Source organism: Pimephales promelas, chromosome 14 (assembly GCF_988280905.1).
Source record: "Pimephales promelas chromosome 14, fPimPro1.hap1.1, whole genome shotgun sequence".
Taxonomy (NCBI): Eukaryota; Metazoa; Chordata; class Actinopteri; order Cypriniformes; family Leuciscidae; genus Pimephales; species Pimephales promelas.
Genome location: NC_142782.1, coordinates 748,432 through 775,472, shown reverse-complemented (window position 1 = coordinate 775,472; position 27,041 = coordinate 748,432). Strand labels below are relative to the sequence as shown.

General features: G+C 40.8%; 2 protein-coding genes across 4 annotated transcripts in view; one reads left to right on the top strand and one right to left on the bottom strand.

Moving 5' to 3' along the window:
- Positions 1-36: 36 nt before the first annotated feature.
- Positions 37-7,791, bottom strand: LOC120481109 (E3 ubiquitin-protein ligase TRIM35). Its single transcript, XM_089119232.1, has 6 exons — positions 7,136-7,791; positions 5,553-5,648; positions 5,106-5,336; positions 5,007-5,029; positions 4,807-4,925; positions 37-1,657 (listed from the first exon to the last, which is right to left on the bottom strand). The coding sequence occupies exons 1-6, from the start codon at positions 7,532-7,534 to the stop codon at positions 1,146-1,148; spliced, it is 1,380 nt and encodes a 459-aa protein (XP_088975358.1). The 5' UTR covers positions 7,535-7,791; the 3' UTR covers positions 37-1,145.
- Positions 7,792-13,452: 5,661 nt separating this feature from the next.
- The window catches only part of dcaf1 (ddb1 and cul4 associated factor 1), a 33,653-nt gene continuing 20,064 nt past the window's right edge, over positions 13,453-27,041 (top strand). For 2 of the 3 annotated variants that reach the window (XM_089119215.1, XM_089119214.1), the window contains exons 1-10: positions 13,453-13,633; positions 14,948-15,068; positions 17,207-17,283; positions 17,548-17,621; positions 18,469-18,582; positions 20,046-20,183; positions 21,815-22,312; positions 24,197-24,298; positions 24,435-24,593; positions 26,018-26,197. In XM_089119215.1, coding sequence (XP_088975341.1) covers positions 14,953-15,068; positions 17,207-17,283; positions 17,548-17,621; positions 18,469-18,582; positions 20,046-20,183; positions 21,815-22,312; positions 24,197-24,298; positions 24,435-24,593; positions 26,018-26,197 — 1,458 coding nt within the window. In that variant the 5' untranslated portion in view covers positions 13,453-13,633; positions 14,948-14,952. The remainder of the gene's footprint in view (positions 13,634-14,947; positions 15,069-17,206; positions 17,284-17,547; positions 17,622-18,468; positions 18,583-20,045; positions 20,184-21,814; positions 22,313-24,196; positions 24,299-24,434; positions 24,594-26,017; positions 26,198-27,041) is intronic. The other variant, XM_039674744.2, reaches the window with a different exon arrangement.

The window sequence follows — 27,041 nt, the reverse complement described above, 5'->3', positions numbered from 1 at the left end:
TAAAACTTCATATACAGTATAATTTGCGATATATGTGTAATTATGTATTGAAGCGGCTTGAGATCAGATTTTCTTAGCGATGACATAATTACACATCATTTTATTGGTAAAATACCTTTTTTTTAACGCAGGTTCACTTTGTCATAAAAACAGCTCAATAAGTGGATGGACACTTGGCTAATGACACCTTCAAATAATGAAATCAATCCTCCAGCTGTGAAACATTAGGATGGGGACCAAATGCTTTTTTAGCAGGACTGTTTCTTCTTATTGTAGACTGTCATGTTGTATTGAAGTCATTGAGGTTTTGAGTCAGTTGCTCAGTTTGACCTCTAGATGTCAGTAAAGAGACTGACGGATGATTTTACATCAGCGACTCAAGTGTTTTCGGGAACACTTTACAATAACAGGGCATGAATAATCATGTACTAATACCTGAATTAATAGTTACTTCAACGTTAACTTATGATTAGTGAATATATGAGTTTATCATGAACCAATGAAGAGCAAACCTTAACTACAACATGAGTCACACTGATTCATGAATAACAGCAGCCTTAAACATCTTATACATGTGTGATAGTTAATGCATTCATTCACGTTTAGCGGTAAACTAAATCGTTTCACACGTTATTTATTTATTTAAAACACAGTTAAAGGGATCATCAGCAAGAACCTTTTACATAAGAACAAATGATCATTACACCTCTATAACTCAAATAATTATTCATTTAGTCTCATGTTGAACAAACACTGAAAATGTGCAGAATTTACTGCTTCAGTGATTTGATGTAATACAAGAAAAAAATATAATATATAATCATATATAATTACGATGCAAAACATTTTGGAATATATAAACACAGATTGAGTGAAATAATGTGGTAAATGTCAGTTCTCCTGAAAACATGAATGCTAAAACGGTCTCTAATGGGTCTAATTGTGTGAAGTGGAATATAAATGAAAACTTGATGTTTATTGATCTGAGTGTTGCTGTAGTGCTGGATATCAGTCATGTGATCATCACGGCCCAATCACAGCCACCGTACTGACACTCAGATCAACAGCACTCTTACTCATGTGAGATGGAGTAAATATTGGAAACACGATGAAAGCAGGAAGATCCAGATCTACAGGAGAGACGTTTACTGACTATTGACCGCTAAGATCCTCAGAGAGCCAGAACAATAGAAGAATGGAAAGAGTGTGTCAGTGAAGGTGGCTGTGAGTGTGTGTATATGTGTGTTAGTTACAGGATCAGAGAACGACACCGTTCCTCCATTATAGTCCAGATTCACTCTCACACGATCAAGCTTCTGATTAACACGAAAACCAGAAGGAAGAAACAGAAACCACCCGAAGATACTGTACGGATGATACTCCACACTCCAGACATCAGTGTCGAAGAAACCGAATCCCTTCCTCTGGTCTGATGCTGTAGTTACTCCAAGAGTCCAGCGTTCACCCTTTGTAACGTCCACATCCCAGCAGTGTGTTCCTGAGTTAAATCCCTCTGAACCCAGAACACACTCATAAAAGTCAAATCTCTCTGGATTATCAGGAAGAGTTTGATAGTTCCCGGTGTCTCTCACACTGGTCAGATCATCAGACAGGACGAGACGTGGATCTGCAGTGTTTGGATCCAGAATCACAGGAGCTGATGAGACACAATCAACACATGCTTTTATTCTGATCTTCATATAATGATCAACAGTGAACCCAACACAGATTATTATGAATTATGACACTCGTCCTGTTGATCAAACTCATTTTCCTCTGATCACTGTCAGTGCTGTTATTAGTGTCACACTCGTTTTATCATCAGCGTTTAACGGCATCAACTACACACATTAAATATGAGATGGCAGTTGGTTTATATCATTCAGACTGGCAACAAGCGGCAACCTCCCCGTCTCTCTCTTGAAGCCAACACGGAAGTGAATTAACTGCAATTTATCGAGTGGCCGCTTGAGGCAGGCTGCAGAAGCGAGTCAAACCTATATTTCCCCTTATGTTAAAATGCCCAACTTTACAGCAGAAAAAAACATGTTTACAGCCTGGAGCAAAAAGTGGCTTTGGTCTATAGACCTAATTTTTCCCTTCATGACAACTGTGAGGGGGGTGAATTTTTTTACAACTCATCTGTTTAAATTATATTTAAGCCTTAAAGTTCTGCATAATTAAGGGCGTGGCCACTTGAGTGACAGGTGGATTCTTGCTGCCGCGTTCACTCACTGTCGTTTGTCTGCTGTCTGTTAGCGTCACCCTCAGCTGTGTTTGTGCTTTACCGGGATTATTTCATACATTTTAATACATGTATTATACCTTCGCCCGTGCACGCCGTTGGATTCCGTCGTGTTGAGTATGGAGAGAACAACCAGCGCCGTGTTTCCAGCTGTTTCCCTCGCATGCACTAATGGATGTCTGATGATTTCAGCGCGTTCTCTCCGTCCATGCAATAGATGCACACCCTTGAATGAGCGCGGATTTCTAGTTCATTTACTTGAAGTTCTGAGGTAATATTTGGTTTGACCCATCTGAGAAACTGAGAGGCGGCCAAAATCAGATTGTAAAATGAACTGAATTAAAGCTCTTTACGAACTTGACGTGAGATGCCGACTGACATGTGCTTGCCTTGAATCACTGTCGCATGCACAAGCTTATACATTTTAACTAGCAGAATAATAATGCATCACATGCACATAGTTGACTGCTTGTATGTTGTGAGAAATGTGTGTGATCTGTGTTAATGTACTTGTATATATGCTCTTAACTAATTGCCCCTTGTGAGATTAATAAAGTTGATAAAAAAAGTTAAGTAGTCTCAGTTTTAGTTACGTCTTAACTATAATATTTCGAAGGGCAAAACATGAACTTTAACCATTGGCTTTACTTTTTCTATCAGCTGTCAATTCAGCGGCAGTAGCATAGCATTAGCACCTCAGCTCCACCCGCGTCCCGCCTCTTTGCCCATTTTAATTTATCCGGTAGTGACGAGAGGTGACGCACTGCCAAGATGGCGACGGTCGGCCCCGCCCACTTTAGGCCTCAAAATCGCTCTTCAGAAACCTATGGGTGACGTCACGGACACTACGTCCATATTTTTTTACAGTCTATGACTGGCAAGCAGCCTTTGAAGCAACATCACTTGCAGCTGCCAAGCCACTCCCTAGCAACTAAACAGATTACCCTAGCAACTGTTCAGCAAGACCCATATCTCTGCACCAGAATATCGTAGACTCATGGCGGTCGACTCCTTTGACTAATGTTAGAAAGCAGGACTTGCTACTCATACTAGCAGTGAACAGCTACATGCTAATAGCGATTAGGTAAGTGTTAAAACGTCAAAATTGCTAACTAAAATGCAGAAGCATATTAAAGGTGCCCTCTGGCATAAAAATCAAATCGTACACAATATTCCATACCAGATGGGGGCAGTATACCTCCAGAAATACCTCCGCGGCCGCACACACTCTCATGTCTTCAAACAACACGGGCGAGTGTTGTGTTTGCTCTCTCTCCTGAGCTGACGCATATTAATTAATCAAATCAATTGACCCGATAGTAAAAGATTGGAAGACTGCAGATTCATGTGGAGCATTTGGAGATTTTTAGAGATTAGAGACTAAATAAACAACATCTCAATACTAAATTATAAAGGCCGTCTCATAGACAAGCCGGTGCATTTCGACGATATGTGAAAATTAAAGCTCAGGCTATTATTTCTAGTTTTATGGTATTCGTTTTGTTCATATGAAATGTTTATCACTAGTTTGAATTAATTTGACAGACAGCATTCCCTGATGTGGACCAAGCTAGCGTCTTTCAGAGCTGCCAACTCTCACAAATTCACCGTGAGACACAACTGACACTTTTCACACAGAAAAGGACACGGAGACCGATCTCAGCTCTCAGATTCTGTTCATTTTATTACGCAATTCAAACAATAAATACAGTATTGGCGCTTGTACATTACACCACAGATCCCTATCGCACGTGAACCGATCATCTCTACTAGCTAATGGTAGAAGAACACGAACACTGTTGAAAGATACAGTATGCTACAACTTACCAAAATGTATTCCTCATGCATAACATCAAACAATAATTTTTTTACCTCTTCCCTGAACTGAAATGTAGTAGTGGGCTGTATTTCCACACGACTGACATCAGGTTCAAGTACACACAAGCCGTGCGTGTTACTCGTGTACTGCAGTTTGGCTGGTGGTAGTGTGCCTGCCCGCATACTGTCTCCCATGGCCGAAACTGGTATTACGACACCTGCCGGGCCGGGGCTAGTAATTTAGCATGCTAATGCAGGTTAATATCTCGGCAGCACAATAACTTGTCATTTTTTAATGACATCATCAACCTTATTTCTTCTCATTCTTTTGATGCGTGTAGCTCATTTTTGGGATATTTTAACCTCAATTTTTACAGAGGGCACCTTTAAGCAAGTTAGCACAATGTTAACAACATGTTATCAGTGTCAGTTTCTCACTTCTTCCAACAAACTGCAAATGCTTTTGGACATGCATCAATTGCTTTCATACAACTCTCTGCTGTTTTATAACACTATCATTTGCTTATGTCATGTCAAAACATTTACGGAGTAAACTGTCATAATGAAAACATGACAAAGCCGTTTGACTATCTTGTTCATAAACACTGGTGTCAGTAAATTGTAAATATTGCTAGCATCACGTTACCAATTCTAACCATCTAACAAACACCAAACTGTTATCCATCAAATCCATCCATCCATCTCTTTAATCCATCATGTCCGGCTCAGATGTTCAGACTCACTGTTTTGGACGATGTCCTGCATCTTCTTCCAGACTCTGAACGGCAGGTTGCCCAAGTATCGTGGCACATGAATCAAAGCTCCAGAAGCCATCTGTGGATCCGGCCGTGAGCTCTGGACTCTGGAAGAACATTCAGGAGTCAGAACTGCAGTGGCTTTGGATCAGAACCAGAGAGACCAGAGACAGGAGCAGATCACTCACCTTTCCATTGAGACTGGAAACTCCTGCAGAACAAACACACCATTATCATCAAGAACTCAATCAATCAACCAATGATCAACCAATGATCTGAAATCAGACCTTCAGAAAGCAGACGTCACTGGCTTTCATCATCTCCTCCATGTCTTTGAGTGTGTGTGAAAGAGCTGAGATGTGTGTGTTCATCTCCTCCAGCTTCTCCTTCATCATCTGCTTCTTCTGCTCCTCTTCCTCCCTCAGTGCAGTGACTGTAGCTTCTTCTTCATCTCTGAGAAACTGATGAAGCTTCTCAAACTGCTGTTTAATCTGACGCTCTGTGTGCTCAGCTTGAGCCTGAAATCACATCACATTCACTTCAATCATCTCAATCCACACTTTACATCATTAATATCCAGGATAAACTCCCATACCCGACATAAAACTGATCCAGAAGCAGATTGCTGCTCGTCATTTACAGAAATAATAAACTGGAATCCATTATATCAAATCATAACTGTATATAGTGTCCAACAGCTGGAATGAAAATGAGTCTCGTTTCTGTTTCCTCACCTTGATGTGTTGAACTGTTTTCTCAAACTCTGCTTTCATTGTTGTATTGTGTTTAAGTTTCTCCTGCAAGGACTTCAGTGCTGTATTGAACTCCTCCTAGAATTGAACAAATATACATAAAACACCAGATTACAGTGAAGAGAAGACAATACAGTGATATGATCATATAATGCAGTAAAAAAAGTATTTGTTTTTGTGAACATCTCATACTAAATTGATTCAGAAATTACAACCTGAGTAAACACAAAGTGCAGTTTGTAAATGATAATGTTATTTATTGAAAAAAAGTTATCCAATACCAACTAGGGCCGGCGTGAAAATAATGTACTTTCCCCGTAGTTACTAATGTAGTTCAGCTGGTCTAAACACATCCGGTCCTGATCACTGCGGCCCTGTCCAATCAAATCAACACTGAATACTAAAGCCTGATTGGTTCACGTTTGTGCACCTGTACAGACAAATGGATTTTCACCCGTTAAAACTGCATATTTAAGTCCGACAGGAGAGACCATCGTCACTCATCTCTGCCCACCAACGGCCCTAAACCATGCAGAACTAGATCGGCCTCCCGGACAGAGAGTTCAGAGAGAGAGTGCAGCGAATGGTGAAGCTGGATCTGCATCTCATACAATGGCGGTTCTTCAAGTCTACCAGGTCAAGCTTCTCTGCACTGTGGATGAAACTGGTCTTGACCCGCGGCCTTCAGAGAGCTGTACACCGCGACCGACCTCGCCCTGCGTGCCACTAAGTCTACGGCCCAAGCGATTGGTCGTGGCATGGCCAGTTTGGTGGACCACCTTTGGCTGAATTGGCTGAATGACTGGTAATGGCATGAAGACTAGGGTTGAGTTAGGTAGAGGTACTGGAATGGTAGGTAGAGGGAAAACTCTCGTTATTTGTGTGGTGTTCCTCGAGCGCCACCTTTGGCCGAACCTGAAGGAGATTAAGGACTCCGACAAGACAGCCCTCCTTGACTCCCGTCTCTCCCTCGGGTCTGCCTCAGGGGTGACCAACACTTCAGTCCCGGACATCGGCGCTCGCGTCCTCCGAGCTGAAGTACAAGCTCTGCTAGTGAAGAGCGCTGGAGGAAGGTCCCGCGGCCCACAGAGACTCAGGCTTTTACAGCCGCTTCTTCCTCGATCCAAAGAAGCATGTCCTCAGACTCATCCTCCATTAGAGATGCTGAACAGCGCTCTGATAATACACTAACTTTGAAACAAATCCTCTCACAGATCTGATTGGTTTACATCAGTGGATCTGGAGGACACATACTTTCATATCCAGATCGCTCCTCATCACAGTTCTTGAGATTCATGTTGGAAGGGGTGGGTTACCAAATAATACAATCCTACCATTCGGACTGTCTCTTACTCTGCGGACTATTACGAAATGTGTGGATATGGCCCTCTTCCCCCTGAGACAGATGGGAGTTCGCCTCCTGAATTACCTCAATGATTGCTCAACTATGCACACACAGATCTTTGCTCATCAGGACCGAGGTTACGTTAATAACCGGAACGATCTGTGTTTATCACGGACTCATCGTGTTTCTTTACATGTGAATCAAGAAACATTTGTCTTACCTTATATGATGAAACCACTTCACTGATGGGTCTGAATTTATGATTGTCATGTTGTTGTGAAGTAACACACACGATACACACAGGCTGTTTATCCTCCAGACAGAAGAGCTTGAGTTTCTCACTGTGTAAACTGCAGATCTCCTCAGACCCTGATGAACGCCTCTCATTTCTCTCCTTCAGGAACGACTCACACAAGTTTCTTAATGCAAGATTCACTGGAGGATCAGATGTTGAGGTTCTCCTGCAGACAGGACAATCCTGAGATGTCTTGGTTCTCCAGAACTGTTGAAGACACTCTTTACAGAAACTGTGACTACAGGATAAAATAACAGGAGTCTTGAAGATTTCACAGCACACAGGACAAGAAAGTTCTTCTGCAGAAACATTTAGTGAATCCATTTCCACTGTTTGAGCTCCAGCAATCTAAACTTTACTTTCACTTTCTGAACGACGGTTTTAAAAATGAATCACCATGAGAATCACAAAGATCAGAATCAAATTTGTTCAGGAAGAAACTTCTCAAATTCTTCTGTAAAGTTTTTCTCTTCGTACTCCACTGATCGCTGATTCTTTATTGCTTTTGTCGAGACAAAGTCAGTATGGCAGAAAAGAGAAATAACAAGTCCATCTCTTCCTGGTCAGTGTTGTAAGAGGGAGGAGCTCAAGGTGTGTTGAAACAAGTTGAACAACTTCTTCAGGATTTCTTAATGTAAAATGAACTTGCATTGAAACGTTAAGATATAGCCTTGGATAAAGCACAAAAGAACAATGAAAATACTAAACATTAAAAATATGTGTTTCATTTATTGCTCTTCTTTATTCATCACAGAGTTTCTCCAGCATCTGTCATGATCCATTCTTTCTCTAAATGATTTCTTCTCATGCTGAAGTTTCAGTGTTTATCATCTGTTTATCATGCTGATTGTCAGTGTTTGGGAAACAAACAGACCAACAGATTATTCTTATGGCTCCACAACTTCTTTCCTCCCTCTCCTCATCTAGGCTGCCGCTATCGTGTCCCTGACTAGGGTGACCACCTGCTAATAAGCCCAAGGGGGGACAAGGTGTATGTTTCTGAGGGACAATGTGGGACACTGCTTGGCGCGGCGGTACCCCCACCCCACGGGCAGACTCACTGATAGTGGTTTACCCATATCTAGAATTGTTGCTATTGCTTTACTGTTTGCACATGAATAATTGTTAAAAAAAGCACATACCTTAGCACATACATTAATAATGCGCTATTCCCTAAACATTTGTAATTGCTGATATATGCTCATGAATATGCCAACCAATGTGTATTTTTTTCTAAATAAAGATGAATATTTTGAACATTCAATGAATTGGCAGATGCACTTCCACTGACGATTTACTTTAGCTATTTAATTTTATTTATTTTTTTATTACATTTAATTCACTTTAAATCAATAAGAATATAAAATTATAGGATTGACAGGAATTATAGTTGCTCAACACTACAGGAACAGTTTAAAAAAAAAGTCTAAAAAAAGTCTAAACTCACAACTCCAGAGGTTCACGGAACGAGAAGGTGCGCTGTCATGACAACAATGAAAAAGTTGACATCAACCTAGTCAGCAGGTCACGTGGGAGTGGCAACCATTGGGAAAGTTCACTTTCTACATGAACTAGTTCAAAGTTCAGTTCAAAGTTTGCACAGAAATGTAACGATTTTTCCCATCTTCACCGACCTCGTTATAAAATCCGTTTAAATTATCATATGATGCCTTTGTCGACGGCGGCCGCGGTGCGACACTGGTGGCTTGTGTTGCCAGATTGGGTGTTTTTTTCGCTACATATTGAGCCCTGTTTACGGTGAGTTTTAGCCGGGTTTTCGCCTGGAAGGCTCTATAGAAATCTGGCACCCCATTGAACGAAGTTAAACTGAGAGAGCGTGCGTTCATAGACACCAGAATGAACGAGTTCACACGTTCATCAGGACAGGCAGTTAAACAATACGTTCAGTTCACCCAAAATATGAACAAGTTCATTAACGTGAATGAACGTTACACAGGCACAACGTTTGGCTGCCTGGGTCTGGAGGATATAGAGTGACAATTTTTTTTTTTTTTTTGAGCAAGCATTGATTATGCGTGACACGGTCTCAATTTGCGGGACGCATGAATTGGGCTTCGAACGCTGTGCGCGCACGCGCTACGCGGGACATGTGTTTGTGTCTCATTCTCAAGCTTTACTGGATTTTTGAGGTCTCTGGTCTAACTGAGTATTACCGACTTATTCTAAATATGTGTTTATATGGGGTGTGTGTGAGTGTGTGTGTGTGTGTGTGTGTTTCCTTCAATACTTCTAAAAAGGAAAAAAATGATTTACCACAAAGGCTGAAGGAAGAAAAGATCAAACCTCTTGTTGGTTGAAAAATCCCGATATGTTTTCCTGAAAAGACGTCTGAGTTGCGAGATCACGTCGGGGTCACCACTTTATAAGGCCCTGCCCTATCAGCCCAGCGACAGCTTCTGATGAGCGGGTGAAGGTTTGCTGCGTTACTGTCTTAACAGCACTCAGCAAATTCATTTAATTATCTATTTGTTTTATCTGACTCAAAACATATAAAACTGTTTACTTGATGTTTGTTAATCATTAAAATGTAGGTGAATGTTTGATTATTCTATTTACTGCTTTATTGAAATTGACTTTATTGACACCCGTTCATCCGGATTCCTATAACAATTCGAGTCTCGCACTGGCCGGGTATACGATCTCATAATCACAAGCTCGTCAGTCTCCGTCATTAGACAGAGGCGGGGCGTTTTCACACCTAAAAGTTCGCAGCAAGGTCCGAAAAAAAGTTCATGTTTTGATAAATTTTATACTTTCAGAAAGATTCGGTTTGGTTTCCGCATGGTTGGGTTGCGCAAGATTGTGGTTAGGTCTCAGCAGCAGGAGGGATGTAGAGGTCAGTAAGCTGGGCTGAGTTGAGTGGGGGACGGAGGGGGTGACTCTGGGACGCCAGGGTGACTGTCGAGCCCTCTTGAGGTGTCACTGAGGATGGAAGGTGCCCACTTGAAGACCCTAGAGATGTCCCCTACTCGGGTCAATCCAGACGGTTGTCGTGTTGGTCCTCTAGGGAGACCACACTGTAGTTGCAGCCGTCGTGTGTGCTGATGCGGCAAGTGCACTGCAGCCGTTAACGCCGGACAGAAGGGGAGTCACACCACCATATGGAAAGAAGCGTAAATGGATGGAGAAGGATAGTTTACTGCAAAGCTACGTCTTAGTTTTGCTTACCTTGGCAAAAGCCAAGCATAAATCAGCATGAAGTTTTAACATCTACTCTCGTGTAATGGAAATCATGTCTCTGACAATGGTCCACAATATCGGGCCAAGGACTTTGAAGACTTTGCAAAGACATGCACACCACCAAAAGCCCTCATAACCCCCAGAGCAATGGTTTGGCTGAGAAGACTACACAGATCGCAAAATCAATATTGACAAAAGCCAAGATGGACGGTAAAGATGCAATACAACTGTTGACAACTTTAAGTCACCTGCCCAACTTCTTATGAGTTGAAGACTAACACCATTAAGCAGGTCCTACCTGAAATTGTCAGTTTTCATTGTCAGCATCATCAGAAAAAGTATTACGATCGCTCGACTCGTCCACTGTCACAACTTTAACCTGGAGAAGGTGTTTGCATTCAAGAGCATATGGTCTTTGGAAACTAGCTGTTATTGCACACCCTGCCAATACATCATCATCATCTTCTCAGCACATAAGAGGAGCCTGTGGAAAACACCTGCGTTTCTGCAAACCTAGAGGAAGAGCTTGATGAAGTCTTTGGTTAATTCACTGTTGTAGGCAAATACACTACTGGTCAAAAGTTTTAGATCGGTAAGATTTTTATGTTTTTAAAAGAAGTCTCTTCTGCTCACCAAAGCTGCAATTATTTGATAAAAAAATACAAAAAACAAAACAAAAAACAGTAATATTGTGAAATATTATTACAATTTTAAACAGCGGTTTTCTAAGTAAATATTTAGTAAAGAGTAATTTATTCCTGTGATCAAAGCTGAATTTATCATCATTACTCCAGTCTTCAGTGTCACATGATCCTACAGAAATTATTATAATATGATGCTCAAGAAACATTTATGATTATTATCCATGTTGAAAACAGTTTTTTACATTTTTATTTCAGCATTCTTTGATGAATAGAAAGTTCAAAAGAACAGAATTGATCTGAAATTGAAAGCTTTTGTAACATTAATCACTACCATTCAAAAGTTTGGGGTCAGTAAGAATTTATTTTTTATTTTTTTGGGGAAAGAAATTAGAAAATACTTTTATTCATCAAGGATGAGTTAAATTGATCAAAAGTTACAGTAAAGACAGTTATAATGTTAAAGATAATGGTAAAGATAATATTTGAAATTAATGCTGTTCTTTTGAACTTTCTATTCATCAGAATTTTTGTGGGGTGGGGTGGGGGGTGCTACGCGACTGTTTTCAACATTGAAAATAATAATTTATGTTTTTTGAGCATAAAATCAGCATATTAGACTGATTTCTGAAGGATCATGTGACACTGAAAACTGATGTGCAATCAGCAACAGTAATGATGTTGAAAATTCAGCTTTCAAATTACATTTTAAAATATATTAAAATAGAAAACAGTCATTTTAAATTGTCATAATATTTCACAATATTACTGTTTATCTTTTTTTTTCATCAAATAAAGCAGCCTTGGTGAGCAGAAGAGACTTCATTTAAAAACATATACAAATCTTACTGATCTAAAACTTTTGACCGGTGTATATGTATATATATTGTATAACAAAGCCTTAATCAAAAATGTTCATCAACTTCAGCATTAGGCTACGTGACACTATATCAAAGTTATTTCATAATTTTGACAGATTATAAATTGCATGTGAAAACAAACCTGGAAAGTGAGGATTTGAGGAGAATAACGAGAGATTCTTCGTGTGAATTCCAGTGAATTAGTAATGGAATATCGTACATTTAATTCGGGAGAACAGACCACAAATGTGCCGTATATGTCCTTTTTTCATACTTTACAACGGATTGCAAAGGAAAAAATAAAAATCATCATGCTCTTGCCATAGATATTCATTCCTATTTTCACGTTAAAATACCAAGTATAATGTTATTCTCACGATGTCTGAAAATAAATCATGAAGGAAAATTGACAGCTCATCTAGTCAAACTGACGGATCAGCTTTATTTGTAGGGCAACCTTATGATTTGAAATTATTCGGTTTTTCAGTTTGGTTTCAAACCGTATCAGCGCTCATAGAAACAATAAATTATACAGTACAGTACAGTACAGTAGGTTACTCAGAACCAGGCAAAATATCAGAGCTGGGTTTGACACTGTCGATCGCAACACACTAGGCCGGGCTTTCTGGGATGGTCCTCAAATGGTCCTGGTCATACTAAAGTGAGAGATTATTACAGGTATGTGAGTGTAGGTGACCATTAGTCTGAGTGAACATTTATTTCATTCTGTTCATCACGGGACAATATATGTCTATGACGGGACAACTTAAGGTGATCTGCTCTTCAGCGCCTCCTGGTGTGTGTGAGGAGTAATAACACACGGATGACTCTCGCGCCCCTCTGCGGACACTGCGGGAACTGCTCTGAAGCTGCGGTTCATATAATGCGAAACTAAGGGATTAAAAAATAGCCCACAGCATCGTTACTGTAAGCATAGTAAAGAAATACACATTTTTTACAGATACATTTTATAAACAGCAATATACTGCATAACTTAAAGATTAAGATTGTATCTTATTACAATCAGAAAATAAACGGAGCAGTGTCTTCCTCAGGCTTACAGAATACGTAGCTATAAATTGAAAACATAAGCAAAAGGAGCGATTTGGGAGCTAGTTGGGTAGATATATGCAGATATCCTAAAACATTGTTCACTTTCACCGTGAATATCGGCACACAATAAAAGAGGATGTGGAAACTAAATTATGTAGGAATTACAAAACACATTTTATTAATAATTTATTTTCTTTAGTAAGAAAGTCAAAACTCTCTTCTTTTCAGTTATTTTTTAAAATTATATGCTTGAAGAAAAAACAACAACATTATAAAAACAACAATCCAGTCCAAACGCTCTTCTATATTTTTGTCAATCACGTTACAAATAGTAAACGTGACAATTTTCCAACACATAGAATACAAATTTGAACAAATATAGACAACAAATAGTAAAGTCCAAACTCTCTTCCGTGGTGGCAAAAACAGACAGCAAAAAACCGTGCGTCTGACGTCATCGACGCCTCAACTGTGGTCGCCGGGTGATGACGCGTTTAGAGATCGCCATCATAAAGTTGCAGCACATTGCTAAAGGCAGACACGAGTGACATGAGCTCTTAAGCGACATTATTCATGTGTTTATAACAGTCCGCGACGCGTTTCTTGTGTTCGTGAGGCGATTCCGAGCCGTTCGCGAGTCTGAGGCGGTGTGTGCGCGCGCGCTGAAGGTGAGTCTTCCCGCGCCGAAACACGTTATAAACACTGTTTACCTCAGTGTTGTGTTCACTTCATATGTCAGATCGGTGTGTGTGGGATACACTCGCTCTCGCTCAGGAAAGACCAGGTTTTTATATACTTTATATATTTATATACCCTGGATACGCGGAACTAGCTGTTTCTGTAGCGACTGAGCCGGTAATGTGGCGTTCAGGTTATAATATAGCAGGTGTTTCTGCTGGACTCAAGTTCAACTGACACACACACACGTGATGGACACATATTGATATTTTCATCTATTGATGTATTCAGCTTTATCACAGGCTCAGCGATATTAGTGGCAACCCTGACTAAGAAACTCTTGATTAAACATAATTCTTATTAACGTTAGTTGTTCTATTACATTCAGGATGCTGTTGGCCTCGATGACCTCACTGTTGATTAACTTTTCAAGTTTTACTCATTTACAGTTAAACTAACATTTATCCAGAAATCTTCAACATTTCTCACATTACCTCAGTTTATTCGCTAGTTTATAAATACGGCAGAACTCAGTTCTCAGATCAGTGGATATTTGACTGGTTTTGTCCGTCCTTCTGTTGGACTCTCACACATGAATTATGTTGAATATCTGTTAAATTTAACTCCACAATTATATAATAGCAGTTTAGCTCAACCAGTGACCAAGCAATGCTTCATGTTGTTTAGTGTGTGTGTAAAAAGAGCATTAGCAATTACAGAAAACACACTTCAGCTCAAAGTGGAGGAATCATTTCTGGTCCTGAATGTTTATAAATGTTACCAGTAGTCTCTTTATGAAGAATATTTTGGTGTAATATGTCAGTTTAGTTTATTTTGCTCTCCTCACTCACAGAAATGATCTATAGTTTCCTGATCACACTAGCGAAAACATATCTAAAATGATATCTCGATGTCTGGATAATGTTTGGTTTGACTGTATGAGGGAACGGCTTCTCCAATGGGAACTTGTGTGGGGCGGGGCTTAGATTAGTCCAGTGAGATTTGATTGGCTTGTCATGAGCAGGGATTTTGCTATGCTTAATATGATCAAATATTCAAGCTATGACAAATATGTGGTTGGTGCATGATTAGTTGATGCATCCCTAGTTTATACACTATATAAAGACCCTTTAAGTCCTCCTGTGGTGTAAATTCAGCGTTTAATGTTGTTTATGTGTGTATGTGGTGTTTTTAATATGCGTTAAGACAGTCTCAAACACACGGTTTGAAATCGCTGGTGTTTCTGACATCACAAACGGACTTGTAACTAATCAGATCTCTCTCTGTGTGTGTGTGTGTGTCAGGGCTGATGGCGTCTGGTGACGGAGGGGGTGTGGACTCGAAGGCGGAGCTCAGTGCTTTACTGGAGCAGTGGGAGAGAGAGCAGCAAGCGGGATCCGGCGAACTCCTCAACATACTGACCAAGTGAGTCTCGCCTGAGACCACAGTAGGGCGGCGCGGTCACTCACAAGATGATGAGCACCTTTATTATGATCGATCACGATTAATTATTACGATTATTTGTTGATTTAAACCAAAACTAAAGTTATTGTCACATAGGCTAGTTATACCTGCTTTCTCCTCCATCATGGGCTATTCCTGCTAATGTACAGATTTGTGCATCAAAACAAAATAGTTGTTTACAATAAAATTCAGTTACAATAAAAATGTAGCAAAACGTCAACAGGGCTCTACTTTCCCTTTTACATCGTGTAAATATATTTTAGGAAGCAAACTATAAACTTGCAGTGTACCTGCATATAATGGATGTGAAAAACTCAAAATATAGACCATTTCACAAGATGTAAACAACACTGGTCCAGAAGCACTTCCTGTTTCAGTTTGTAACTGTTTTCTTTATTTCACATGTAAAGAAAACATCTTAAAGATGTTTGTTTAACTTTTTGATTCAGTTTTAAATGTTCTGTTGGTTGTATTTTATCCCAGCTTTTATGTAGTGTTAAAAAACTGAAACAGGAAGTGCTTCTGGACCAGTGTTGTTTACATCTCGTGAAATGGTCTATACAGTTTCGTAACAGGATGTAAACAAATGGGAACATGTCAAGGCTGTGCACTGTGGAAGATCGATTAATGCATCTCTCTCACACACTCGGTCTCGCTCACGCAGTTCGCGCTGCTTTTGCGCGGTGTAGGGAACCACTCTGATTGGCTCATGGAGGCACGTGATCAGACACTGGTTTACGGAGCGCTAGATTAGCTTTCTACGGAGCGTTCTGTGAACAGAGTGACGCATTTTAAATATCGCTCGCTCATGCAAGTTTGATCATGATAAAATTGTAATTAATGACCCTTGTGACCCTGGACCACAAAACCAATGGTCAATTTCCTGAAATTGAGATTTAAGGCCTGTTCACACCAACGCTTCATTACTAAACAGAAACGCATCATTAAAAACGCATCATTAAAAGCATCATTTTTTTTAAAATGCCTCGGGTTTTTTTTGTTTATTGGCGTCAAAACCTATTCGACCAATGAGATTTGCGCTTTTGCTCATTTGTCTGGAGCTGCTAAAGTTACAGTAAAACACAACTTGGGGGCGCTCAAACACAAAAGAGTCTTGCTGAGCACACACACGTAACAGCGAAGAAGATATACGCTGAGTATCGTTATAATACAATATTAGACTTTGTACACTTTTGTGACAGAAGCACTCTTTTGGACTCTTATTTATATATGTAGAAGCAAGTGAAATTACAGAAATTACAGTATTAAAAAAAGTGATAATAGTCAAAAACACTAATAAACAAATTTCGCTTCTGTATATCGTTTATTATAGAACATGCAAATAATCAGTATCGGTTATAATAAAACAATATCTGAACCGCACAAACCGAGATGTGAGACATCGAGAGTAAAGACGGATTAACGTGAGCGTATCTAATTAAAGCTAGCGTTCACCCAAACGTTGTTTTAAATAAATGTGTTTGCGTTTGCTTATGTCGTTCCAATCCCGTAAGACTTTATTTCATTTTTGAAACACAATTGTATTTAAACTAAATTTGTTAAATTATAAATGCAATGAAATTTAACCTCAAAATGTGACGTCTAACCTTAAAATGTATGATTTAATTTAAATACTTTCAAAAATAATTCATGCAGTTTTATATTATTAATTTAAAAAAATTAACAAGAATCAACATCTCTCTCCATGTTCAGCCGGCTGTTACTGATGTAGAAGGGATTTGCTGAAATGTAATGTAATACTTTTAGAGTAATTAGTACAGAAATCACACCATGACGATATATTTCATAGCTAATAATTAATGAGATTTTTAGAGTAACTCCATGTTTCGTAATGTGCAGCCCAACACATTAATGTTTAACCAGGACTGACGTTCACAGACACTGGGCTGGCTAAAGCATGCATTTCTTCTGGGTAATGTCAAGGAAACAATAATGTGCATTTTAATGAATTATCTGTCATGAACTCCTGTTAAATATGCTTTTAATTGTTCAATTACTAATCGAGTAAGAGACAACGAATGTATTCCTCAATGGCACGCCAGTATTACTGTGGTCATGTGACTGATGTGGATCTGCAGGATCTCGGATCTGGTGGAGCGGGAGACGGAGGCGTATCACAAGGCGGATCCGGACCCGTTCGATGACCGCCATCCAGGTGCGCGCCCGCTTATTAATATCATCAGCATTAATATGTGGAAAACGTGTGGGTGGGTGTGTGTATATTTGATGTATTAAATCTGCATATTGTAATATCTGCACTTTTTAAAGCACCCCCCCCCCATCTTATTAAATATATGCTTCATCTTTGATCACTAAATTCAATTATTTAGAATAAAGAGAATTATTTAGAAAACATCCTCTTGTCTAATGTGGAGCCCTGCGTCCAGGACTGTAACACTGACTTCCTGTTTTGCTCTAGGACGGGCAGATCCAGAGTGCATGCTGGGACACCTGTTGAAAATCCTGTTCAAGAACGATGATTTCATGAATGCGGTGAGACTGGATGCACAAGCACATCGTCAATTGAACTGAGACACAGCATCATTCACTATACACGTTACATTTAATTAATAGTGGTAATAAAATGTAGTTTAAAAATGGTAGTGACTGATTGCATACAAAGTTTCAATCAAAATACACATTTTATTTATTTTTTCAGATGTTTTATTTGTTTGAGAGCTTTAATCGGTCTGTTTTAGAAAGATTTCTTTGAACACACATTTTCATCAGAGTTTTTCTTTCTTCTACAAAGATGTTTTGTTTGTTCTGCACAACTCTGATAAAGATGTAAAGGGACAATATTTTTTGATAAACTCATTAATTCTTCTAGCTAATTTTTTTTTACACAAATGTAAAGTTGTGTTGTAAGGAACTTTAATCCTATCTGGACTCTCTCCATCCACAGCCCTTTAAACACTCTTGCTGTGTCATTTGTGTGATATTTTCCTGATATTTTATCCCGTAATTGCACTTTTAACTGTATTCCCGCTGGCATTGATCATGTGTAGCTGCGTTTCCACCAGGAGTGATGAACTGTGTGGTGTTACTCATGTGTTTACACCGCTGGTCCTGCTCGCGAGACGGATTACATCTCAGTTCAGGAACTGTCAGAGGCGGGACTCGCTGAACGTGCTGATTGGTTGATTTCATGCTGCATTTTGATTGGTTAACTGCACGCAGCATTTTATTTCACCCGCCGTCTGTTTATAGTGCGGCAACAGTCGTTTACTATTCGAATCAACAAAGATTTTAAAACAGGCGAGGTTCCTGGTGATCTCGGTGGAAACGCGGCCTATGTTCGAATGTGTGTGTGTTCTGATGTTGAGTTGTGCGCCTCCAGCTGGTGAACTCGTACGTGATGAGCAGTCGAGAGGTGCCGCTGAACACCGCGGCCTGCAGACTCCTGCTGAACATCATGCCGGGCCTCGAGACCGCGGTGGTCTTCCAGGAGAAGGTACCGCCCCACACACACTCGTCTGATTCACCATCACATCTACACCTGGACACACACATGGGTCTCGCTAAACGGATATTAATCTGATCTTCAATTCCCACGCGATATACAGATTTAAAGGGATAGTGCACCCAAAAATGTCAGTAATCACACTCCCTCATGTCGATTATCAAGCGGCGAGAATATTCAACAAAAAAAAAAGACTTTATACAACTCCTCTTCATCTACTTCTGTTCACGTAGTGTAACTGTGTTCAGAACGTAGGTTTACTATTGGCCAGCATCACACTCGTGACCAATGTCAGCCAATAGTATTCTCGCCGCTTAAGATTGAGCCGCTGTAGTCACTCGGACTATTTTAATGATGTCTTTAATAACTTTCGATCCCTCTGAAGCCTATGGAGGAGTGATCCAGCTCTCAGATGTAATCACAGATATATTAATGTGTGTCCTGAACATGAACGACAGTCTTACGGTGTTGAACAACATGAGCGAGAGTCATTACTGACAGAGTTTATATTCCCTTTAATGGAGTTCACGTCACCGAAAGCAACAGATATGAGCTGCATTTCATTGATTAAAACCAAACACCGCCATAGGAGAGAGCGCAATAAGATCATTCTTTACTTTTAATGAAGATTATGAATGCAATAGAGCCAGACCGATATATCGGCCGATATTAGGCATTTTCCAAACTATCGGTATCGGGAGTTATAATGGCCGATAAATGAATATTTCAAAAATAAAATAAAAACGGACGAAACACGCTTCAATCATCTCTCCTTGGCCTGTTATATTGAAAATGTATGTTTTACAATCTGCTGTATGACGTAATCCATTGCTAAATTATGGTTCATCATAGACTAACCATAAAACTAGCTAATGCCACTATTATCAGTCTGTTCTGTTGTGACAATAAAAGAAACTTTTAGAAAAAATGCAGTATCATATTATTTTGGTTAAAACTCTACAAATAACTAATGTTAGGGAAATCTGTTAATGTTTTGTTGCGCCTTTCTGAAAAAACAAAACAAAAAAAAGCATATCGGATTTTAAAACCTAAAAATATTTGTATGGGTATCGGCCTTCAAAATCCTTTATCGGTCGGGCTCTAGAATGTAAAGCGTCTGCGACTCACTTTCACTTTGATTTGCGATAGTTAAGCGATAGATGCTCATCTGTGGTGTCATCTGGCTGTAACATGACGTGTAGCTTATAACACGCACTCACATGTTTAGTTTTAGCGTTGTTGGGAAGGAGGAAAGTTTACATATGTGGTTTCAGCAACCAGATGCGTTTAGTTTCATCTGTGATATCCTCCTGATCGGTTCATGTCTCGAATGCGCTTCGGAGGGCATTTATATGATCATATCACAGAACAGACCAGCTGTAAACAGCCCTACAGCTTCTGCTTCCTCGTGTCTGCATGCGGATTATAAGTGTGTGTGTGTGTGTGTGTGACAGGACGGTATTGTGGAGCGCTTGTTTAAATGGGCCCAGGAGGCGGATCAGCCGCTCAGGATCTACGCCACAGGCCTGCTAGCCGGAGCCATGGAGAACCAGGACATCGCCGCCAACTATCGCGAGGAGAACTCTGTGCTGGTGAGGCCAGGAGGACATGACCTTTCATTTATAGAGTGCCTTTAGGGTGCGTCACGATAACAGTGGAGAACAAAATAATACATGTACAATAGACAATCCCCAGTCCAAGACGAGAGCGAGTGCATCAAATACAAACAGAAACAACTGTGTATTAATTTGATAAAAAATACAACAAAAACACTGTAATATTGTTTTGACGGTTTCAAATAAGTGTTTTCTTTGTGAATATACAGTAAAGTGTAATTTATTCCTGTGATAAAGCTGAATTTATCATCATTACTCCAGTCTTCAGTGTCACATGACCCTTCAGAAATCACTCTAATATGAGGATCTGAAGAAATAAATACTTTTATTCATCAAGGATGCACTAAATTAATCAATTATGCTGACAGAATCTTTTGTAACATTGATAATATCTTTTCTGTCACTTTTGGTCAATTTAGTGCATCCTTGATGAATTAAAGTATTTATTTCTTCAGATCCTCATATTAGAGTGATTTCTGAAGGATCATGTGACACTGAAGACTGGAGTAATAATGATAAATTCAGCTTTAAAGGAGTAGTTCACTTTAAAAAAAAACTTTTGCTGATAATTTCCTCACCCCCATGTCATCAAGATGTCCATGTCCTTCTTTCTTCAGTCGAAAAGAAATTAAGGTTTTTGATGAAAACATTCCTGGATTTTCTCCATATAATGGACTTCAATGGGAACCAGACGGTCCAAGGTCCAAATGAGAGTTTCAGTGCAAATTGTTCAAAGGGCTTTAAACGATTCCAGACGATGAAGTCATTTGGTTCATTCAATGAACGAAATGAACGAATTGACTCAGGAAAAGATTCATTCATTTTGATGAACGAGTTCGAACAGGAGAGTCACGAACGCGCATCACAGAACAGAGCAAGGCGAGCATTTGAGCTTATAAAACTGAAACTTTGTTATTTATTTATTAAATGAGCGATCGTTTCGCTTGATAAGACCCTTATTCATCGTCTGGTGTCGTTTAAAGCCCTTTGAACAGTTTGCACTGAAACTGTCTTTTGGACCTTGAGCCATTTGGTTCCCATTGAAGTCCATTATATGGAGAAAATCCTGGAATGTTTTCATCAAAAACCTTAATTTCTTTTCGACTGAAGAAAGAAAGACGTGGACATCTTGGATGACACGGGGGTGAGTAAATTATCAGCAAAAGTTTTTTCAAAAGTGAACTACTCCTTTAAACGCAGGAATAAATTACATTTTAAAATGTATTCAAAGAGAAAATGGTTATTTTAAATTGTAATATCATTTCACAATATTACTGTTTTTTGTATTTTTAATTAAATATATGCAGTCTTGGTGAGCAGAAGAGACTTATTTTAAAACATTAAAAATTTTACAGATCCCAAACTTTTGAATGACATTGTGTATGTAACACAAGGGTCCCTGTGAATCAAATTTAAGGCCTTATAAAGATGTCTTTGAAGGAGGAAGTTACTCAGATTGAAGATTATGAGGATCATTGAGTGCAATTCACAACCTCACCACTAGATGCTGTTAACTTACACACTACACCTTTAAAGCTCAAAGCAATGATGTGCACAGTTGAGGGATGTGTGTGTTATATATTTTGACTCGGCGTGTTTGTGTGCAGGTTCCTCTCATGCTGCAGAGACTGAGGGAGCTTCAGGACAAGGAGTCGGAGAGCCGGAGAGACGGCAAGCGTCCGAGCAAGAGTCCGGCTCCTCTGCTCCCGCTGGACGAGGAGACGGTGGACGGAGAGTTCGTTCCCAGCGCTCTGCCGGAGAGCCCGGACGCGGAGCCCGTGTGTGCGCTGAGGAGCCTGGGCCGCTCCAACGCGGGCGTGAAAGGCCTGATGAAGCCGGCGTCTGCGGTGCCGCCGGAGGAGAGCGAGGCGCCGCTGGAGGGCTTGAGGAGCTGGAGGAAGAGGGAGAACGGCGGGAAGGTGAAGCAGAAGCTGAACTTCTCCCTGCCGGAGCCGGAGCGCAACTTCAGCGAGCTGTCCAACAGCAGCTGGTCCGAGATGAGCCCCTGGGTCATCGGGAATAACTATCACCTGTTCCCGCTCACGCCCGAGATCGAGCAGCGGCTGATCCTGCAGTACCTCACCCCGCTGGGGGAGTACCAGGAGGTGACCACACACACACACACACTGACGGGGACAGAGCTAGCCTGCAGCCTTGTATTTGCTCATCGAGGAATGATGCTCATTAACCGAGCTGCACCAATCACATCGGGTTATCTGATATAGGCGGGCCAGATGTGAGATGACGACTAGTTAATGACGAATAGTTAACATTGCTAGATGGATATGGATGAACACAGTTGTTTGAAACGGTTTTGGCCGCTACAATGAAGGAGTTAGACTTGGCTAGGCTAGCTGTTACAGCAAGAGTCTAATCTGCTCTGTGGTAGCTACTATTGTATTCGAGTGTTTGTGCTCATAAAAAAATGTAAATGACCTTTAACGAGAAAGACGTTTTTGTCATTTCTGAACCAGCTTATGATCTGGCTAGGGGTGTAACGGGCCGCGTGTGCTAACCGAAAGCCTCTGCTACGGGTCTTTTGGTCCGGCACACGTGTGTGCCGCGGCCACGGTGCACCTGGCAACTTCATGCGTTTTCACTGATCGGATAGCTATCTGATTTATCAAAATACGATCTTCAATTCCCGCGCTATATGCAGATTTAATGGAGTGCACGTCACCGAAAGCAACAGTTATGAGCTGCGTTTTATGATCATCAGGTAAAATAAGATCAGTTCGTTTATTTACTTTTAATGAAGATAACTGTGAAAAGCGTCTGCGACTTACTTTCACTTTGATTTGCGATAGTTGCGCATTGGCTTGATGAAGAGATGCTCAGCTGATCTGCGGTGATGCGTGTTGCAGTCGCGCGCGTCGTCATATCTGGCCATAACATGACAAGCCTGTAACGTTCTCATTTTTAGCGCTTTTGGAAGGAGTACATTTTACATATGTGGTTTCAACAACGAGATGCATATACATTTGTCCAGTTTCGACTGAAATGCGGCCCAGACCCCCTCCTGAAGTGGTTTGAGCGATTAGATTCAAACACGTCATGAATGCGTTTCACGGGGCATTTAACGTTACACCTGTTCTTTTCACGATCAGATAACTATCCGGTCAAAGAAAACGCATATATAGTGGCGTTTATGTTGCATAGTGTGTTAGATAGACTTTATTTATTTATTATCTTTTACATTGTAGTGTACACAACTAGTAACATGTCCTGTTCTGTAGACATGGTTATTATTTATTTATTCATGCTGTACCAGTCCAATATGACTGTCAGCTGAAATACATCTTATGTTGTAAGAACTTGTTTTATTTATTAATCTTTTTTTGATGCGTTTTCCAATAACTTTTGTAGTTTTACATCCACTTAAAAATATCGATATCACAATATTCATTATCGATATCGCAATATCACATTTTTGTCAATATCGTGCACCCCTAGCTCTCAAATAAAAATTCAAGTTTCTAATATTTGTCGAATTAAAAAAAGCAACTTTTTTGTTGTCAAGAGGTGTCGAGGTCTACTTCTATCCCTTATCTCATCTTTAATCTCCAAAATGACCCATTTAAAAGTTTCTCCTTGAAGAAATGTCTTCATGCCTTAAAATATCTTGAGTGTAACTCGACACCCTCGCCTCATTTAGTATGCGTGGCTCTATGAATATGCAGATTAATATTTTGTGCATTGTTTATTAACATTTTGTATTATTATATAATCCTGCATTATTCACAAAGGTTTTATGCATAGTTAAATGCACATCACATGGAAACGCGTGGTGCATCTTTCACGAAAACATTATTATCGACGTCCAACACAACACACACTTCCTTTTTAAAGGCATTGTCAGGCATAAATAAAGGCATACCCCCCCCCCTCCCCCCCCTCCCCCATTTTAAAGCTGTGTGAAAGGCCATCTGATAACTCATGAGTAGCCTGAACCTGTGTGTGTGTGTGTGTGTGTGTGTGTGTGTGTGCAGCTGTTAGCTGTGTTCATGCAGCTCGGTGCTCGAGAGCTGCTGATGCACTACATGGACCTGAAGCAGACCAATGACGTCCAGCTCACATTCGAAGCGCTGAAGGTACCAGACTCATCACACACTCATCACACACTCCACAGCTCAATGTCTCTCTCGATCAGAAACACCATGTGATCTCGAGGCCTGTTTAGTGGTTTATCAGCCCGATGTTTACTCGTTCTCCTGCTCTGTGTTTCAGTATCTTGCATCTCTGCTCCTGCATAAGAAGTTTGCTGCCGAGTTCGTTGCCCACGGAGGAGTGCCGAAGCTGCTGGAGATCCCCCGGCCCTCCATGGCCGCCACCGGCGTCTCTCTGTGTCTCTATTACCTCGCGTACAACCAGGACGCCATGGAGCGGGTGAGATGCTGTCGCGAGCGCATTAGCACGTGTGCGGGACGAGTGGATGTTTTAAAGCGACGAGTAAAAGAGAATTGTACAAGCCCGACCGGACCAGTATCCTGATTAAAACGTCAATAACTAGGGAATCACTAACAGGAGAATGATTCAGATTGTATTATATTTATAGTAAGCTGCGATCAGTAGTTTATGATTAATGTTTTACTGACGGGAACAAGGTTGTGCTGTTGAGGCTCTCTAATGTGGAGTTTTATGTTTTTAACACACGATACAGTTTAGCAGTCTCACACGACGCGTGCTGTTCCTGAACACCATCACCACTGAATATGGGACGTTCAACAGTCTTAATCAAGTCACTTACATTCTAGACACAGTATTGACTGTTTTTGTTCAGTTTCAGCAGCGAAAATAGTCCCAAAACAAAGAACCGGAACACATCTCACAGGATCACGTCACTGTGTTTTCATTACTGAACGAATCAGCGTTTGAATAAATCGTTTGAGTGAATGGTTCAATGACTCATTCATAAACAGCTCTCTCATTCATGAACGAATCAGCCATTTGAGCAAATCGTTTAAGTGAATGATTCAATGACTCGCTCGTTAGAACAGTCTCCTGCCGCCCCCTACTGGAGGTTTAGTGTTATGTTTAAAAGTATTGTTCTTTTCAATGTTTCTTATTTGTATATTCAAAAATATTTAAAACGATCTCATAACATTATTTAATGCAGTTGTAATTTTTCAGTGTAAAGGATGTAATTTGATCAGCCTTAGAGTAACAGGCCTTTAGTATCTTATTATTCTAATTTAATTCATTGATCAAATTTAGCTCCCAGGTGCAGATATTGCAATATCCAAATTTTAATATCAAAGCTGATTGAACACTGATGAGAATATTGCTTCATTATAAATTGATCATACATCAAAACCGTCCTTCCTTCCCAAATTTGCGTGGAGTGGCGTGCGGGGAGTAGCATTGAGGGAAAGCGTATACAGCGGGGAGGGAAATGTCGCAGGAAATGTCGGAAATGTGGCAAACCCTGGGGTCGTAGTGCACAGAGTGTTTCATGAGCCATCGGAAGACCTAACGCAATCGCAGATCTATTGAACACGTCCACAGAGGTGCAATGCATTCTAGTGTTTTTGTTGTAAACTCATATTGCGCAATTTGTACAGACTCATTAGAGGGTGAAGACAGCGCAACAGGAGCATGTTGGAGGCGTGATCTGAATATGTAACGTCTGGTTTCGTATGCAAAAAGAATTATCCAGCTAGCCATTTGGTTTCAGTTTCAATCGGCTCTCAAACCGACTCGCAAACACAGCGCCGACAGTCTTACAGCGTTAAAGGTGCTATCAGAAACAGTGTATTATTATTGCAGATGTGTGTGCTGGTGTCTCAGGTGTGTGTGCTCTTCTCTCTCAGGTGTGTATGCTGCCGCACTCGCTGCTGGCGGAGGTGGTGAGCTACACGCTGTGGCTGCTGGAGTGTTCCCACGCCTCCGGCTGCTGCCACGCCACCATGTTCTTCTCCATCTGCTTCTCCTTCAGAGCCGTGCTCGACCTCTTCGACAAGCAGGACGGCCTGCGCCGGCTCGTCAACCTGGTGAGCTCTTCTTAGGGCGTAGGGATCAGACAATAAGAGTTAAAACCCAAAGTGAACGTTCTGTCTTTAAGTCCGTGTCCTAACCGGAGGCGGTGCGATGGGTACGATTACAGCTATGAGCTGTTTGCATGTTTACGCCAGACACCACACCATTACGAAATCAATTCACAATCAGGAGAAGTGTGTGGGCGGAGTCTCTGCTATCACACTGCACTCGCAACAATCAGTCAAACTCTCAACCAATCAGAGGAGCGTGTGGGCGGAGTCTCTGCTATCACACTGCACTCGGAACAATCAGTTAAACTCAACCAATCAGAGGAGCGTGTGGGCGGAGTCTCTGCTATCACACTGCACTCGGAACAATCAGTTAAACTCTCAACCAATCAGAGTGTGTGGGCGGAGTCTCTTCTAGCACACTGCACTCGCAACCAAATCAATCAAATTCTCAACCAATCAGAGGAGTGTGTGGGCGGAGTCTCTGCTAGCACACTGCACTCGGAACAATCAGTTAAACTCTCAACCAATCAGAGTGTGTGGGCGGAGTCTCTTCTAGCACACTGCACTCGAAACCAAATCAATCAAACTCTCAACCAATCAGAAGAGCATGTGGGCGGAGTCTCTGCTAGCACACTGCACTCGGAACAATCAATCAAACTCTCAACCAATCAGAAGAGCATGTGGGCGGAGTCTCTGCTAGCACACTGCACTCGTAACAATCAATCAAACTCTCAACCAATCAGAGGAGCGTGTGGGCGGAGTCTCTGCTATCACACTGCACTCGCAACCAAATCAATCAAACTCTCAACCAATCAGAGGAGCGTGTGGGCGGAGTCTCTGCTATCAC